Below are 13,825 nucleotides of genomic sequence, written 5' to 3' on the forward strand. Positions count from 1 at the left end.
GATATTTGGTACATATGCTGTTACATAATTCATTTTTCCAATACATCAGCGACCAGCTTCAAGATTACCTCAGTTCCCTTTCTCGCATTGGTGGGCTGTTTGGCAATCGCCTGCCAGTGCTCGCCGTGACGAGGTTCATTCAAGACACACTTGTTAATGACATCCGCTCGTTTTTCCTGAGATTGAGTTAGCTTCCGAGCGTTAAATTCATGGCCAAAGAGGCGGCTACTCACGTCTGTGCCGTGCTGGAGCAAGAACTTGTAATACCAAGCCCAAGTGTCGCCATTGTCGCTGTCCAGCACCAGCGCCTTTTCGAACCAGTTCTGTGCCTTTTCAAGCTTGCGTTCGCCCCAAAAGATTCGGGCCACAGCTACGAACAGGATAGGGTCATTGTCCACCTTCTTGATGGCCTCGAGCGACCGCGGCTTGCGCTGAGTCCGTGGCTCCAAGTGCCAGATCTGCTCACTCCACAAAAGTCCACTCTTGGGCACCTCTTGGAGGGCCTTGGCCATGAGAGACTTGGCCTGGTTGAGGTTGCCTGCCCGCCTTTCAACGCGAACAGATTCGCACCACAGCTCGGCCGATTTGGGGATCGCAAGTCGGGCTCGGTCGAGAACACTGCGAGCCTTGACGACAAGTCCGGCCTTCTCTTCCAGTCGAGAGTAAAGCAGCCACAAGGGAATAGACTTGGACACTGCCTTGACACCTGTGCTGTAGGCCTCGCGTGCTTGGCCAACCTTTTCAAGGTCTTCGTAGATTTGTCCCTTGAGCATCCACAACTTCGCTGTTGCCGGGAAGAATTGCAGCGCCCGTTGGACGAGATCCAGTGCCGCATCGCTGTTGCCCAGCACTCTTTCGAAAACCACACTCTTCATCCACACGCGATCTGTAGGAGCCTGGTCACGGGCTTCCTCCAGCAGCTTACGAGCGCGTTCAGTCTCTCCGTTTTCGGCTTCGAGCTTGACGGCAGCGAGCCAAATGTCTTCGTTATCCGGGTTGGACTTGAAAGCCCTGGCGAGCACCAATCTGGCGTTGTCGACTTCACCGGCTTGCCACTTCTCTTTGGCCAACATCATCCACAGCACCTCGCTCTTGGGGCATGCTTCGACAGCCTTCTCCAAGACTTGAGCGAGCGAATCCTTTGTGCCGTGATTTCTTTCCAGGTCGGCGGCGGCCATCCATAATGTCCTGCTGTTGACGAAAACACGTAGCGCATAAGAATAGATGGCGCGTGCCGTCTCGTACATGCCACGGTTGATGCTGCCTCGGGCGTCCTCCGTCCAGGTGTCTTTGCGGTCGTCGTCTTCGTCGAGACCATAGCCCAGTGTTTCTCTGATAATATTTCCGCACGTAATCACAGCGCCGTCCTCCTCGCATTTTTCTGCCTCGGCAATCCACTCCTCGCGCTTGGGCATAGCGGACTCCTTGACTAGAACTGCAATGGCACGCTTCATGACGTTGACCTTTGTACCCTGGCCAAGCTGCTCCTGTAGTCGAGCAGCCGCAATCCAAATCTCATGAGACGTGGGCACTGCTTTTCGTGCCTTGTTGAGCACCTTTTGTGCATTCTCAGGACTCTCCAGTCTTGCCAAGGCCAACCACAGATCAACGGATAGGGGTATAAGCTCTGTTGCCTTGGCCAGCAGCAACCGGGCATCTTCCGGATCTTCTTCGAGGTTGACCGCTTCCTTCCATAACGCCTCTGATTCGGGAATATGATCCAGAGCAAGTCTGATAACCTTCTTTTTCGCCCTAGGCTCATTCTCCAGTCTCATCGCCTCGACCCAGAGACGGACAGATCGATCATTCTTCTTGATTGCTTCGGCAGCAATAATTTTCGCATTCTTGCCATCGTTGAGTCGAATATTCTCCAACCACACATCCTCGCTCTTGGGGCAATGTGTACACCCGCGTGCTATCACATTGCGCGCAGCGACCGTCTTGCCCGCCAGTTCCTCCAAGCGCGCCGCAGCGATCCAACCAGGCGCGTTGTTCGGGTTCGTTTTGATGACGGATGTCAACAGCTCGCGTACACGGTTGATATCACCGACCTGAGCTTGCGACTCGTTGAGAACGCTTTTGTTTAAGCTGGTGATGTAGCCCTTGGGATCGATACTCGATGCGCTGCCGCCGACTGATGTTTCGGTTCCGTCCTGGGACGCTTGCTCGAGTCTGGATTTGAGAACCTTGTCTCTGGCGGCACCAATCTTGGCAAAGTTCGTCATCGTGCCGTCCGCTTGTTCGGAGCTTGATGCTGCTCCGTCATCCGCAACGGTGGTGCCCAGCTCTGATGAGTCCCTTGCCGCAGCTAGAACGCTGTCTGGAACCGCGTAGAAGCGTTGGCGCAAGGTTTGCTTGCTTCTTCTGTTCTTTCCTGTCAGATCTCCAACTTCAGGGAGGTTCGCCCACTCATCGTCGGTGACTGTCGATAGTGCTCTCTTGAGATCCGCGAATTGTTGTTGAATCTTGGGGTTCTTCCGTTCGTATTCGTCTTGCTCGGCCTTTTCACGCGCTTCTCTTTGCTTCTGTCTCCTCCTTGCCATCTTCTCGTCAACCTCTTGCCATATCCTGTCGGCCTCCTCGTCATCTTTGTCGTACACGCCACCTGCGAACAGGCCAACTTCGTTATCGGGGTCTTTGAACCGGTCATCGTCGTCGTCCTTCTCCTCCGCCTTCTTGCCGTCGGGGCCTAAGCCGAGTTGTGCTGCGCGCTTGGCGACCGCTTCCTTAATTTGGTCCTCGGTCGGTCCTTCGCGCGCAGGACCCAGGTCTGATCGCGTCGTGAAGCCGGTGGCACCTCTACCAAGACCAGCAACGTAGTTTTCGGGAGCCGGTTGGCTCAGGAAGTCGCGCCTGCCCGACATGATGGCGATTGAACTGGCGGTTCTTCGGGTCGGCAGAAATATTGAGAGGGCGCGCACTACGGGGTTTTGTAGGCAGTCAGTAAAGTAAGGGTTGGAGGCGGCCTCACTTCTTGCTTAGCACCGGTTGCGCAAGGCTGAAGTGGTACTAAAGTTTTTGAGCTGCACAATCCCTGTCGCGACGGGTTGTAGTGGGACATGGGTCCACTAAAATTTCCAAAAGGCTGCCCCTCCATCTTCACCGCAGACTTCGACATCGCGAAGATTTTAGGGTCTCAATCTTCGTGCTACCAGGATACTGTACGCCAGGAGTCGACTGCACTTGAGCACCTCAGTTCCTTCCACATAGCGCTATAGTGCGACAGTCCACACAGTCATCATGGGTAAAGCAAAAGCCGGCAAGCGGAACGCCGCTGCCTCCTCGGGAGGCCCGTACTCTCGACCTTCTCAAAAGACGAACAATGTCTTCAAGTTCAACGTGCGTCGCGTTTCATAAAGACTCTTGGAACTTTGACTGACTGCCGACATAGACAAATGTTGGTCAACATATCTTGAAGAACCCCGGTGTGGCGGATGCGATCGTTCACGTACGCCCAGTCTCCCCCCGTCCAGAACGAACCATGCACTAAGTATGTCTATACAGAAAGCCGACCTTAAGCCCACGGATACTGTCCTCGAAATCGGTCCGGGAACTGGTAACTTGACAGTGAGGATTCTCGAAAAGGCGAAGAAGCTCATTGCGATCGAGTTCGACCCTCGAATGGCGGCCGAAGTCACAAAGGTTGGATAATACGTATCCAATACGATACTCGGAGGCTGACGCGGACCAAAACAGCGTGTGCAAGGGACTCCGGAGCAGCGCAAGCTCGATGTCATGCTCGGAGATGCGATCAAAGTCGAATGGGTTCCTTTTGACGTTCTCATCTCAAACACACCTTACCAGGCACGTTCTCTGAATATTTTCGATACAAGCGCGCGGCGTAGCTAACCTGTCGTTAGATCTCTTCGCCCCTGGTTTTCAAGATGCTCGCGATGCCAAAGCCCCCGCGGCAAGCGATTCTCATGTTCCAGCTCGAGTTCGGACAAAGACTTGTGGCCAAGCCCGGCGACAAGCTCTACGGCAGACTGAGTGTGAACGCTAATTTCTGGGCAACGTGCTCGAACGTGGTGAGTAGATTTACCGGGGAACGCACCTTTGACAGTCTACTGATAAATTGCAATAGATGAAGGTATCCAAGGCCAACTTCAGGCCGCCGCCACAGGTCGACTCCTGCGTTGTTCGCATTGTGCCCAAGCAGGGAGCCGAGCGTCCCACCATCGCCTTCGAGGAGTTCGATGGCCTTCTCCGCGTTGTAAGTAGGGTGACTGTCGCTTCAGAGATCTCATAGCTTACAACCCATTTAGTGCTTCAACCGTAAGAACAGAACCATGCGAGCCAGCTGGCTTGGTACGAAAGAAGTGCTCCAGATGCTGGAGAAGGTCAGTCTCAGGGTGTTCACCTACGAAGATGGAGGAACTAACATGCCATCAGAACTACCGCACATGGGCTGCTTTGAACAACGTGCCCCTAGACGACTCCCTTGTCGAGGACGACGAGGACGACGCCATGGAAATGGACGACGACGCGGACGCCGGCGGAAACGACGACGACGATGTTGAGCCCATGGACGACGACACACCCGAGTTCTTCAAGGAGCTGAACGCCACGGCTGCCAAGGTGCCCGAGAAGACGAAGAGCAAGCGCAAGAAGACCAAGGTCGCGGCGCTTGTGCGGAGCAAGATTGAACGCGCGCTCGAGAGCACCGAGCTCATGGAGAAGAGATCGCGTATGTGCGACGAGACGGATTTCTTGAAGCTGCTTTCTGCTCTCAACTCGGAGGGCATTCACTTTGCTTAGGTGTCCGTCTTACATGGTCTCTGTTGGCGGAAATGCTTTTATAGAACGGCAACTCATGGCCTGGCGTTTGGGCGTACAAAATGAAAGGAGATATCAGGTTGCGGAACAGACATGACGATAGAAAGACTGTGGATCACATTCAATGAAGGATTACTGTGCTTGTCTATGGAACTCGGGTGATTTAATGGTCTGCAAGTATCCTGGTGTCCTTCCTAGTGATGGTGATTCCGTTATTTCTCTTGTTTCTCGTGTCCATATCGCCGTCAGGAACGCTTCTGGAAGCATTCCCGACACTAGGCTGAGATAGACACAACGCGGCATCAACCACACAGGCAAGGCATACGCTGGGTCACAGCTGGCTACTTGACTAACCAGTCGTATCATAAGGTGCCACAGTCGTGTTGATCAATATACGCCAAAACCCTTCAAAATCACAGCACGGCTTACACGGTGCCCAATGAAGATGTCGAGGCACACCGTATCATCTCGAACAGCACCTTCGGATCCCGGAAATCCTTGAGATCATAACAGCTTCATCGAACTCATTTCCTTGCCGAGGTAACTCATCACAGCCTACAACCCCCATCAAGACATTCCCAAATCATCCACGCCGTTTCCTCCGTAGGAGACAGGGGTTGATTCCGGACCAACCAACGCCGAAAGGTCCAGGAGTCATCATTTGTCAGGCCGTCATCATGGTACGCCTTGCAACGGCGATCCTGGCACACTGTTACCATCACTGTCATAAGTTGATTGGACCTTTTTGTTGCCATGAGCTCTCGAATCAGCACTCACCTCGAGGCGAGCCGCGAAAGTGTGCCTACCTACTCGCCCGATATGGACAACTTCCTTTTCCACAAATACACGCTCGACTTTGCACCACCACTCCCCTCCATTGATCCGGATTGGACCGGTGGAAGAGGAAAGCCTCGCACCTATTTCGGGGAGGATAGGAAAGGAAAGGAAAGGGAAAGGGGGGGGTTCAGCCACCTTACCCAGGTCTACATCCAAGTATAGGGTAGGTAGATATCATGATACGCCTCATTTGGGAGGAGCATAGAGCAGATAGGTAGGTACATTAACCACCGTCAAAAACCGGAAGGAAAACAGAAAATACGTATCATCAGTAGTAATTAATAGGAGGAAAAATGGAAGATGCAGGTGCGGGCCCAACGTGGCTCTGTGCATGCAGTTCAGTTCTTTCCCAAGAAAAAAGTGTGAGACTTGACAGCAAAAAGAGGAACAAATTACAATAGGCCACGCCCACGCTCACCCAATCCGAACTGCGCCTTATACCACCACCACCAAAGTAAACAGGACCAAAACCTCCCGCTCAAGGCCGCAAGACGCATAGGTACTGATGCCAGGTATCGGGCGGGTGGTGAGCATGAGCAAGAGAGAGAACCAGGCTGCCTTACCCGCGCGGATTGCGTTCCCGCCAGCGCATCGCGACGAGACGAAGCAAGGCCCGTCCCATCTGACAGGCGCCCGCCGCCCTTTGTCTTTCCCAGAATGGCGGGCATACCTACCTTACCCAACCAGTGGGATGCGGGTGGGTTGCGTAGGTAGTTTGGTCTTGAGGTTGTTCGTCTGCCTAATACCTAGGTAGACCTACCTACGTACCTACCTCTCAAACTGAACCTCCAAAAGAGGTGTGGAACGTCATTACATACTAAACTGCGACTGTCCCAACCTATAGACTTCCGGGTTCCTGCGCAGATGATCAACGCCCGCGGCCGGCGTGCTGACACCGCCGGGGGGGGGGGGAGTTGGGGTGTCGAGGGATTCGGTAGGTGGAAAGGAACTTTCTCTAGGTATTCCTTGGAAGAATCAACATCACGCGCCGAGACTGGAACAGCTTGCTTCACGGACGTGGGAAACGTTGACGTGGTTTTGTCTCTTCTATTTCACGCTTCTCTATATGTGTGGGGGCCAAGGAAGGCATCTGGTTCGGCCTGCCAAGTCTGTGGGAATGGATGGTATGAGAGACAGGTCACGGAGTGAGGACAGCCAAGACGGGGAACGCCAGCAGAGACGAGCCGTATTTCTCGCCAGACAAAAGCAACTTGGGCTTTCCTGCTTGGCTTTCACCTATGACTGGTGATGTGAGCCACGCGGGTTGGGAAAGTGCTCACCACTTCGGCACCATCGCACGGGAGGGTGAGACCTGCCAGGCCTACCGATCCTCCCGAACACCCTTTTTAGACGGGCGGAATGCTGCAACATAGATTCTGATGTATCGGTACGGAGCATCATCCTCTCTGCGCCTGACTGAGCCACATTTTGGCGGTGCTCACTTCCCTCTCGTGCAAGGTAAGCAGAGCAGGAGTCTAGAAGCTAGAGGCAGCGTCTTCGATGCAACGTGGAGAAGAGCCGAAAGAACGACCTGTCAGCGCCGCAGCGGCCTACTCAGCGTTTCTGTCGTACAGCATCAGCTGCCAGATCAGCCGTTCGTCGGGTTTCGGTGCTCAGGATGGCCGGTGAGCACCTCGGTCGAGGCGGGCACGGCGGGGAACGGAGCCTGTCACTCTGTCTCGCGGGGGCCGCCGCGGCCCATCATACGATGGGCCAGGACCGCAAAGAGACTGGCGTCGATGGAGAGAGCAACAGCAACGGACATGGCCCAGATCCCACTCTTGCACAACCATCGCTACAAAGGCGGCGATGACTATGCGATATGAGTAATGGGCAGGAGCGGGAGACGTCAAACCAGCTTGGTAGCCTTCACCGCGCCTGTCTAGTCGTTTTCTTCCGCCTGTTCCCCAGACTGTGGGATCCTAGGGGAACGGCCGACGACCAATCGAACGTCGCAAAAGCCCCCAATAGCCCGGTACCATCAGGGCATCATGGGCGGGTGGGTTTTATTGTGACGTTCTGTCGGGAGCCTGGGGCCAGTGCAACTTGAGAAATGTCTCAGGTCATCCAGAACCCAAGCACCCAAGATAGCGGCCCCCCAAACTCAGAGCCCAAGGATGATTCACGTGGGAGATGCAGCCAGTCGTGTGCCTGCCACGTCGTCCACTTGGCCGTTTGTGAGAGGCTCGAGGAAGCTGGCGGGAGAACGTTGGCTTGATCTTGATCTGCTGACCTGCAGACACTCGGTTGTTGGCAAAGACAGACTTCTTGTCGACAGCCGTATTCATAGGCAGAGATGAGAGAGTACCAAAAAAATAATCTTGGACCCAATGGGGTTTCTGCCTCTTGGATACAGAGTTTCAAATGCCATTATTCGAAAGTGTTGTTTCTTGACGAGATAATCGATGCGAAGTACCACATTTCAAGTAGATGGAGTTGTGGCTAGTGTCGAAAAGGTGGGAATATGCCCCCGGCAAGAACCTTCTTATGTTCAAATGTTGAGGTATCTAACATAACACCGCCATTTCGACTTCAATGGTCGACCATTGGAAGCGAGCAAGCAGGCATCCGATCGCGGCGGGCGTTATGACCCATGGATTGTAAATCGTGGTAAAGGGCGGAAGTGTAAGTTGTGCCTGGTTAACTAAGATAGGGTAGAAGCCTCATCAGACATGCGTCAACTTCAATAGTGCTTCGGCACCAGGTCCGAAGCCCACGTAAAAGCCCTTGATTTGTTTGTAAAGTACCCGTATGGAGCAGTGGCATGCGTGCAACGTCCCCGCCAGGACACCAAAAGCCACAGCACGACTGTTTGCTGTCAGTCTGTTCTGTGACTGTTTCTCAAGTTGCGGTTAACCGCGAGCTAAGCAGATTGTGTGGTAGCGAAATGGCGGCAATCAAACGACTTATTAGAAATTTGCTGAATATCCCTGAGTTCTTCCATGCCTTGGACTTGGTACACCGTACCCGAACTTTGGAAATGGCAAATTTTGAAGCAAGAGATGCGCCAGACTGCAGGTCCCGGCCGTGTTCCCGGTCCTCCAGTTCCTGACTAGAGCACTTGCCTCCCTTGGCCCTGGGAAATGCACCCACAGCAGCGCTGATATCAGCCAAGATAGAAGACTCGAGAAGCCGAGTGTGATTACGGATAGAGACAAAAGAACCCAGTGGCAGTGAATGTACTTTGTAGACGGTGGTCGATGGCAGCGATGAGATTGCAACTTTGTACCCGTACTCCGTACTTCGTAGTGTATTTCGCAGAAGCCGGATTCTTCTGCCTGGGAACAGGGGATGGTGACGAGAAGTCTGAAGAAGACCAGGGGCCTTCATTGGAAGGAAGGTGTCCCGAGGTCCCACGAAATCCGATTCTAAACAGCGGTGATGGCTCCCGGGGGGGTCGGTGACAGGCCGCCGGTGCAACAGAATGGACGATGGGAGAAAGAAAGAAAAAAAAAACACGCCAAAGGCAAAAGCAAGAGGGGTGGATTCCTGGATGGAGATCAGCTGCGCCGTGTGTCCTGGCTTTGCCTTGCCTGGACCCCGGGGGAGGGCAAGGGGGGCCGACGAGGAAAGTTGCATCCAGAAAAATTCCAGATTGCGGATGGGCGAGTTTGGGCGTCGTGGGCCAGAGCCTTGGGCTGCATTTGACATCCACTCTTGTCCACAGCCCAGCGGGCAGACTTGGGTGGGTGGGTGACTAGATTCCTGAGAAAGTGTTAATATGGAGAAAAGCATCCGGGAAAGAATTGCGGTCTGAGGCATCCCGCGTGGTTTCAGGGGTTTTGCTGGTCGCAGTCTCTCCTAACTTCCTAAACTTGTTCGGCCTAAGCAATTTGTTGGAGGGAGAAAGAACTCTACCTTACTCCGTACACTAGAAGAAGTGAGGCAGAGCCTTTTCGGTCAATGAAAAAGAGAGACATGGAGACCAAGGGCCAAAAGGGTGCTTTCCTTTGTACCTCTGTACGGAGTACTTCGTGCCTCATCTTGTACCTCCAAGGAACCTGGAAGACGGGACTCCTCCCCGCGAGAGTGGTCCATGTCTAGCGGCAACAAAGGAACGTACCCAGAACTTCTGAAGTATTCGTCCCAGGTAGGTCACTCCGTACTCCGTATCGTTGGAAAGGAAAGCAAGGTGGACAGGTACGTACCGTAGGCCGGTCGCGACTGTTGCAAACTCCGAGGTTGGGCACCTCATGCTGGTCGCTGGTGCAGTGGTGTTGACGTTGTGCCTGGCACCGGCTTGGCCTGGCACCCTACCACCCGGGGACTGGCAGTGACTGGACAGTGGACGCACAGGTGAGAATTGATGGGACCTACCTGATTTTCTCCCCTCTTTTTTTCTGCCCCCCTCCTCGCAGTCGCAGAGTCCCAGTTGGCAGTCGCAATATTCCCTTCCATCGCCCGCCGGGCCTTCCGCCTTTTGCTCTGTGTGACGCTATGCTGGGACCTGCAGCAGAATCGGGTCCATTTCTCGCGTTGGCTGCTGAAGGAACCCGTCCGCTGCGCCGCCCCTCTCCAGTCTCCAGTCTCCAGTCTCCAGAGATCCGATTTTTCTGTTCGGCGGAGAGGAGAGGAGGAGAAAGCCCAGGATACCACTCACCACGACCCGTATACGCAATCCGTTACCCGGCAGGACTGGACAAGACGATACGTCGAGCACATGGCTTGAGCCCTTCCGCCCACGGCACGCCGCACGGGAAACCGAAGAAGACAGAATCAGAATCGGCTGAGACGGGAAAAGCTTCGTTGCTGACTTGTTTTGATGGGTCCAAGACCGAAGCTTCTGATTGCTGCGGACTTTCAGGAACCCTTCCGCGGTGCCTCGAGCACCAAGCTCCCTCAGACCTAGACCTGTCCATGTCTCTGTTGGCCCTTACGCTCTCCAAGAGGCGCCGAAGTTGAGCAGAAACATTTCTATGCCAGGATGGAGCTGGGAGGCGAGAGAAAAATTCGTGGGAAGTACTCCGTACTTTGTATCCGTACCTGAGGTTAAGGAGGGATGGAGACAAAGACGAGGAATGGAGGGATACGGAAACGATATCGACTGGTAATAAGAGACATCAAGCATTCAAAGGAGCTTAGGGGACGCGCATCAGGGTCGCCCTTCCCTTCATGAATTGGTGCTATTAGGATTTTGCTTTTTTGAATTTTTCTCTCCCTCACCTTTTTCATTTTGGGTTTCTTGTTTGTCACTTGTCTTGCTGCTCCTTACTCGTTGCCCTGGCATGTCTTTGTCACCTCACCCACAGAATCTATGATAGGGCAGCCTTTCTGAGGGGCCTCTGTCAAAACGGTTGTTTGCTTCACATCCGCGCCGTTCCTTTCAAAGACACCCTGCCTCGTGGTTGGTCGGCCGGCTCCAGGGCATGGTTTAATAGCAAATGTGTGTGTATGATGGACGGATGATGGGTAGGTAGGATTGTGTCTATACAAGTCGGCTTGATTGCACGGGAAGCGGCAGTATACCACACATGCTTACTGTGTGAAAGTACATAGGTAGGCACCGGGAAATCTCGATGACATCTGGGGCCTGTCCTATAGAGTACGGAGGTGAGAGTCCAGTGTTAGAAGAGGTTCATCGGAGGGAAAATCAACTCTTCTCACTTCCGGCGGAGTGCCCAGTGACGGCAGCGGCAGCATCTGTGCTTCGCCTTTGCCCTCTGGAGAAGAATAGGAAGTAGCAAAATGCGCCCCAGAGCAGCCAGAGCAGGGCGAGTCGGTTACTTCGAGCCAAGTAGTCGCAGATGTATCCTCGTACCTGCCCTTTTGATGACCGCGGCCGGCCCCCGGCAACAGCAAGGCGCATGGGTCCTCGCGGGAGGTTGGCTACTTGTCAGTACGTACCGACCACATCGCGAGCCTTGTAACTAGGTACCTTTCGTACCTTCCTGGCTGCTCCCCTTGCAAACAAGGCACTACTTTCCGGCAGGTGCTTTCTCAACCTTGGGCCGCTGAGGTCTCTACCGTCTCTCTGAGACTCACTCACTTGCTGGGCAGGTCGTAGGCGTCACACGCTAAGAGCCCGCTCCTTACCGACCGGTCCATCCCAGCACACACCACCCGGCCGACCTTCTCTCTTCCAACCTTAGGAGGTCCTCCCCCCCATTCCCCAATCACCCAGTTGCCAGCACCAACAAGTGCCTCCCTCACCAAGCACCGACGCCATCCATCCATTCACCAGTGCCAACGCACACAGCAAATTTTGGCTTTGCACTGACTGACCTTACTGACCTCATTCCCGTCTGGTCTCCCACCTCACACATCCACCACCTCCAGCCGTCTTCGTCTTCGTCTTTTACATCAGACACACCACACACTCCCCTACTCAACTTACACCACCACACTTGCTTTCTTCCCCCCCCTTCCAATCCCCTCATTTAGAGCTTCGTACTCTTCGTTGTCAACCCATATTCTTTTCTACCAGGAAACATTCTGCCATCTCACTCTCACTCTTGTGTTTCTGTCAAACAGCTCCACAGCAGCCCAATCGCCAGTAGCTTAGCACCCCGTCAACCACGAAACCTAGACACGACCGCGCATTCGTCTTGCCTCAAATCGGCCCCAAAGCAGCACAACAACCACTCGCACGATATCTCCAGATTCCCGATAGGGTCTCAGTCTTCCACCCAGAAATCCATTCTATCCCACGTCGCATTGTCGAACATCATGATAGGCCTGCCTCCGAACTACGACTGCCGGCTCCCGAGTTAACAATACCCACATTCGATTGGTATGAAGACTAGACGAGGCTCCATTCCCTTTGCTGTCTCACTTGAAAATCCTCGGCCATGGAAAAGACATTCAGCACCACGAACGGGCCCTCTGACGCAAGCAAGTCACGCATAGAACACACAGAGACGACCATCACTACTCCCTCGACCAACGCCGCCGAGACCCAACCGCACTCTAAACACTCCTCCGCCACAACGTCTTTAACCCCATCACCACACAACTCCCGCGACACCTCCCCGACACGAAAGGCACAGAAGCCCGTCAATACGCCTAAATCGTCATCCACGCCCGGCCTGAGATCGCGCAAGAGCAGCCAACAGGACTTGACTACAGTACGAACGCCCAGATCAAATACCAACAAACCAGGACCAGCGACGTCGTCCAGGACACTCTCCGCAGCGACAACTCCCACTTTACTCCCGAACTCCCAGGAATCCTTCCTTAAATCTATCAACCCTCAGAAGGTCCCCCTCAATACTGAGGTAGCTCAAACGAGAGGCAGCCCTCGCTGGCCTGTATCGCCTCGCTTGCGCTCGCCCCCTCCTCAGCTTAATAAACCTCAAATCCCACCTATTGCACGAAAAGGCGAGCAGGAAGCCCCGAGAATAGATCTCACGAAAGCCTCTCCTTCTCCACAACCGGAACCCCTCCCTTCCATGTCAGAGAGCGAAACCGACGACTCGCAACTACCATCTGGCGTGCGGACACCAGTAACCGTAAACGGCTCGACTTTGGAAACAGTACAGGAAGTAAGCTTGCCGAATTCGCCAGGTCAAATGGACTCTACGCTGGAACAGGTCAATGAGAAGTTGGCCCACGAGGCTGCTGTGAGTGCCGAAAGCCTGGCAACGCAAATGGACAGCAATCGCACCATTCGCCTTAGCAGGGGAGCCCTCCAGGCCCACGACAGCATGGGCGACAACGGAACACTCAGAGTGCGATCGCAGAGTACCGCTCCTGTTCCGACCGTTACGCGACAGTCTAGTGTGCTGTCCAACAAGCAAGGCAAGAGCAAGGCAACTGGAGAAGGGTCTTCCCTCATAGTCGAGACGGAAACAGTGTCGTCTATTCCACAGGTGGCATTGGCACCTGCTTCTAAATTGGAAGCCAGCAGCGGCACACTCAGGGCGAAGCCAAGTACCGAGACGATTAGGCCCAAGAAAGACAAGAAGAAAACAAGTCGGAAGCAACCTACAGTCAACTCTGGCAACGGTGAGACACCAGATTCAATTTTGTACTCTTCCAGGACTCTTCGACATCATCAGCACAGTCTGCGATCAGTGTCTGCAGCAACTGATGCTTTGTCGCCGCTTGAAACAACGTTTTCGGGGCCGCAAGCAGAAATTGTGCGCCCGCGGCAGTTTCGATATCGCATCTGTATTTTCCTTTGCAGCTTACCCATCATACGCACCATACCATTTATGAGCAATTTACTGACTAGACTTGAATCAGCATCGTCAAAAGCAGATATTTTTGAGGC

General features: G+C 53.9%; 3 protein-coding genes across 3 annotated transcripts; 1 reads left to right on the forward strand and 2 right to left on the reverse strand.

Annotated features, from left to right (window-relative positions):
- Nucleotides 1-29: 29 nt before the first annotated feature.
- Nucleotides 30-2,864, reverse strand: BDP55DRAFT_689404 (PRP1 splicing factor; the record flags this gene model as incomplete). The annotated part of the gene is made up of 2 exons (XM_060576734.1): nt 30-176; nt 234-2,864. 2 exons carry the CDS (start codon nt 2,862-2,864, stop codon nt 30-32), a joined length of 2,778 nt encoding a protein of 925 aa, XP_060436046.1.
- A 180-nt stretch (nt 2,865-3,044) lies between these two features.
- Nucleotides 3,045-4,908, forward strand: BDP55DRAFT_642391 (dimethyladenosine transferase). Its single transcript, XM_060573450.1, has 8 exons — nt 3,045-3,339; nt 3,392-3,448; nt 3,505-3,642; nt 3,697-3,804; nt 3,861-4,028; nt 4,085-4,213; nt 4,266-4,340; nt 4,393-4,908. The coding sequence occupies exons 1-8, from the start codon at nt 3,241-3,243 to the stop codon at nt 4,756-4,758; spliced, it is 1,140 nt and encodes a 379-aa protein (XP_060436047.1). The 5' UTR covers nt 3,045-3,240; the 3' UTR covers nt 4,759-4,908.
- Nucleotides 4,909-8,177: 3,269 nt separating this feature from the next.
- On the reverse strand, nt 8,178-9,416 carry BDP55DRAFT_125656 (uncharacterized protein). The gene has a single exon (XM_060565472.1). The coding sequence runs from the start codon at nt 9,373-9,375 to the stop codon at nt 8,455-8,457; it is 921 nt and encodes a 306-aa protein (XP_060436048.1). The 5' UTR covers nt 9,376-9,416; the 3' UTR covers nt 8,178-8,454.
- Nucleotides 9,417-13,825: the final 4,409 nt, after the last annotated feature.

The sequence above is a fragment of the Colletotrichum godetiae genome (assembly GCF_030913485.1).
Source record: "Colletotrichum godetiae strain CBS 193.32 chromosome Unknown BDP55scaffold_2, whole genome shotgun sequence".
NCBI lineage: Eukaryota > Fungi > Ascomycota > Sordariomycetes > Glomerellales > Glomerellaceae > Colletotrichum > Colletotrichum godetiae.

Excerpts from the sequence above, each read along its gene's own strand:
- BDP55DRAFT_642391 (XM_060573450.1), top strand. The coding sequence starts at position 3,241 with ATGGGTAAAGCAAAAGCCGGCAAGCGGAACGCCGCTGCCTCCTCGGGA. Across the intron at positions 3,340-3,391 it reads ACAATGTCTTCAAGTTCAAC|ACAAATGTTGGTCAACATAT; the intron begins GTGCGTCGCGTT and ends CTGCCGACATAG. Across the intron at positions 3,805-3,860 it reads TCTCAAACACACCTTACCAG|ATCTCTTCGCCCCTGGTTTT; the intron begins GCACGTTCTCTG and ends ACCTGTCGTTAG.
- BDP55DRAFT_125656 (XM_060565472.1), bottom strand. The coding sequence starts at position 9,375 with ATGCCTCAGACCGCAATTCTTTCCCGGATGCTTTTCTCCATATTAACA.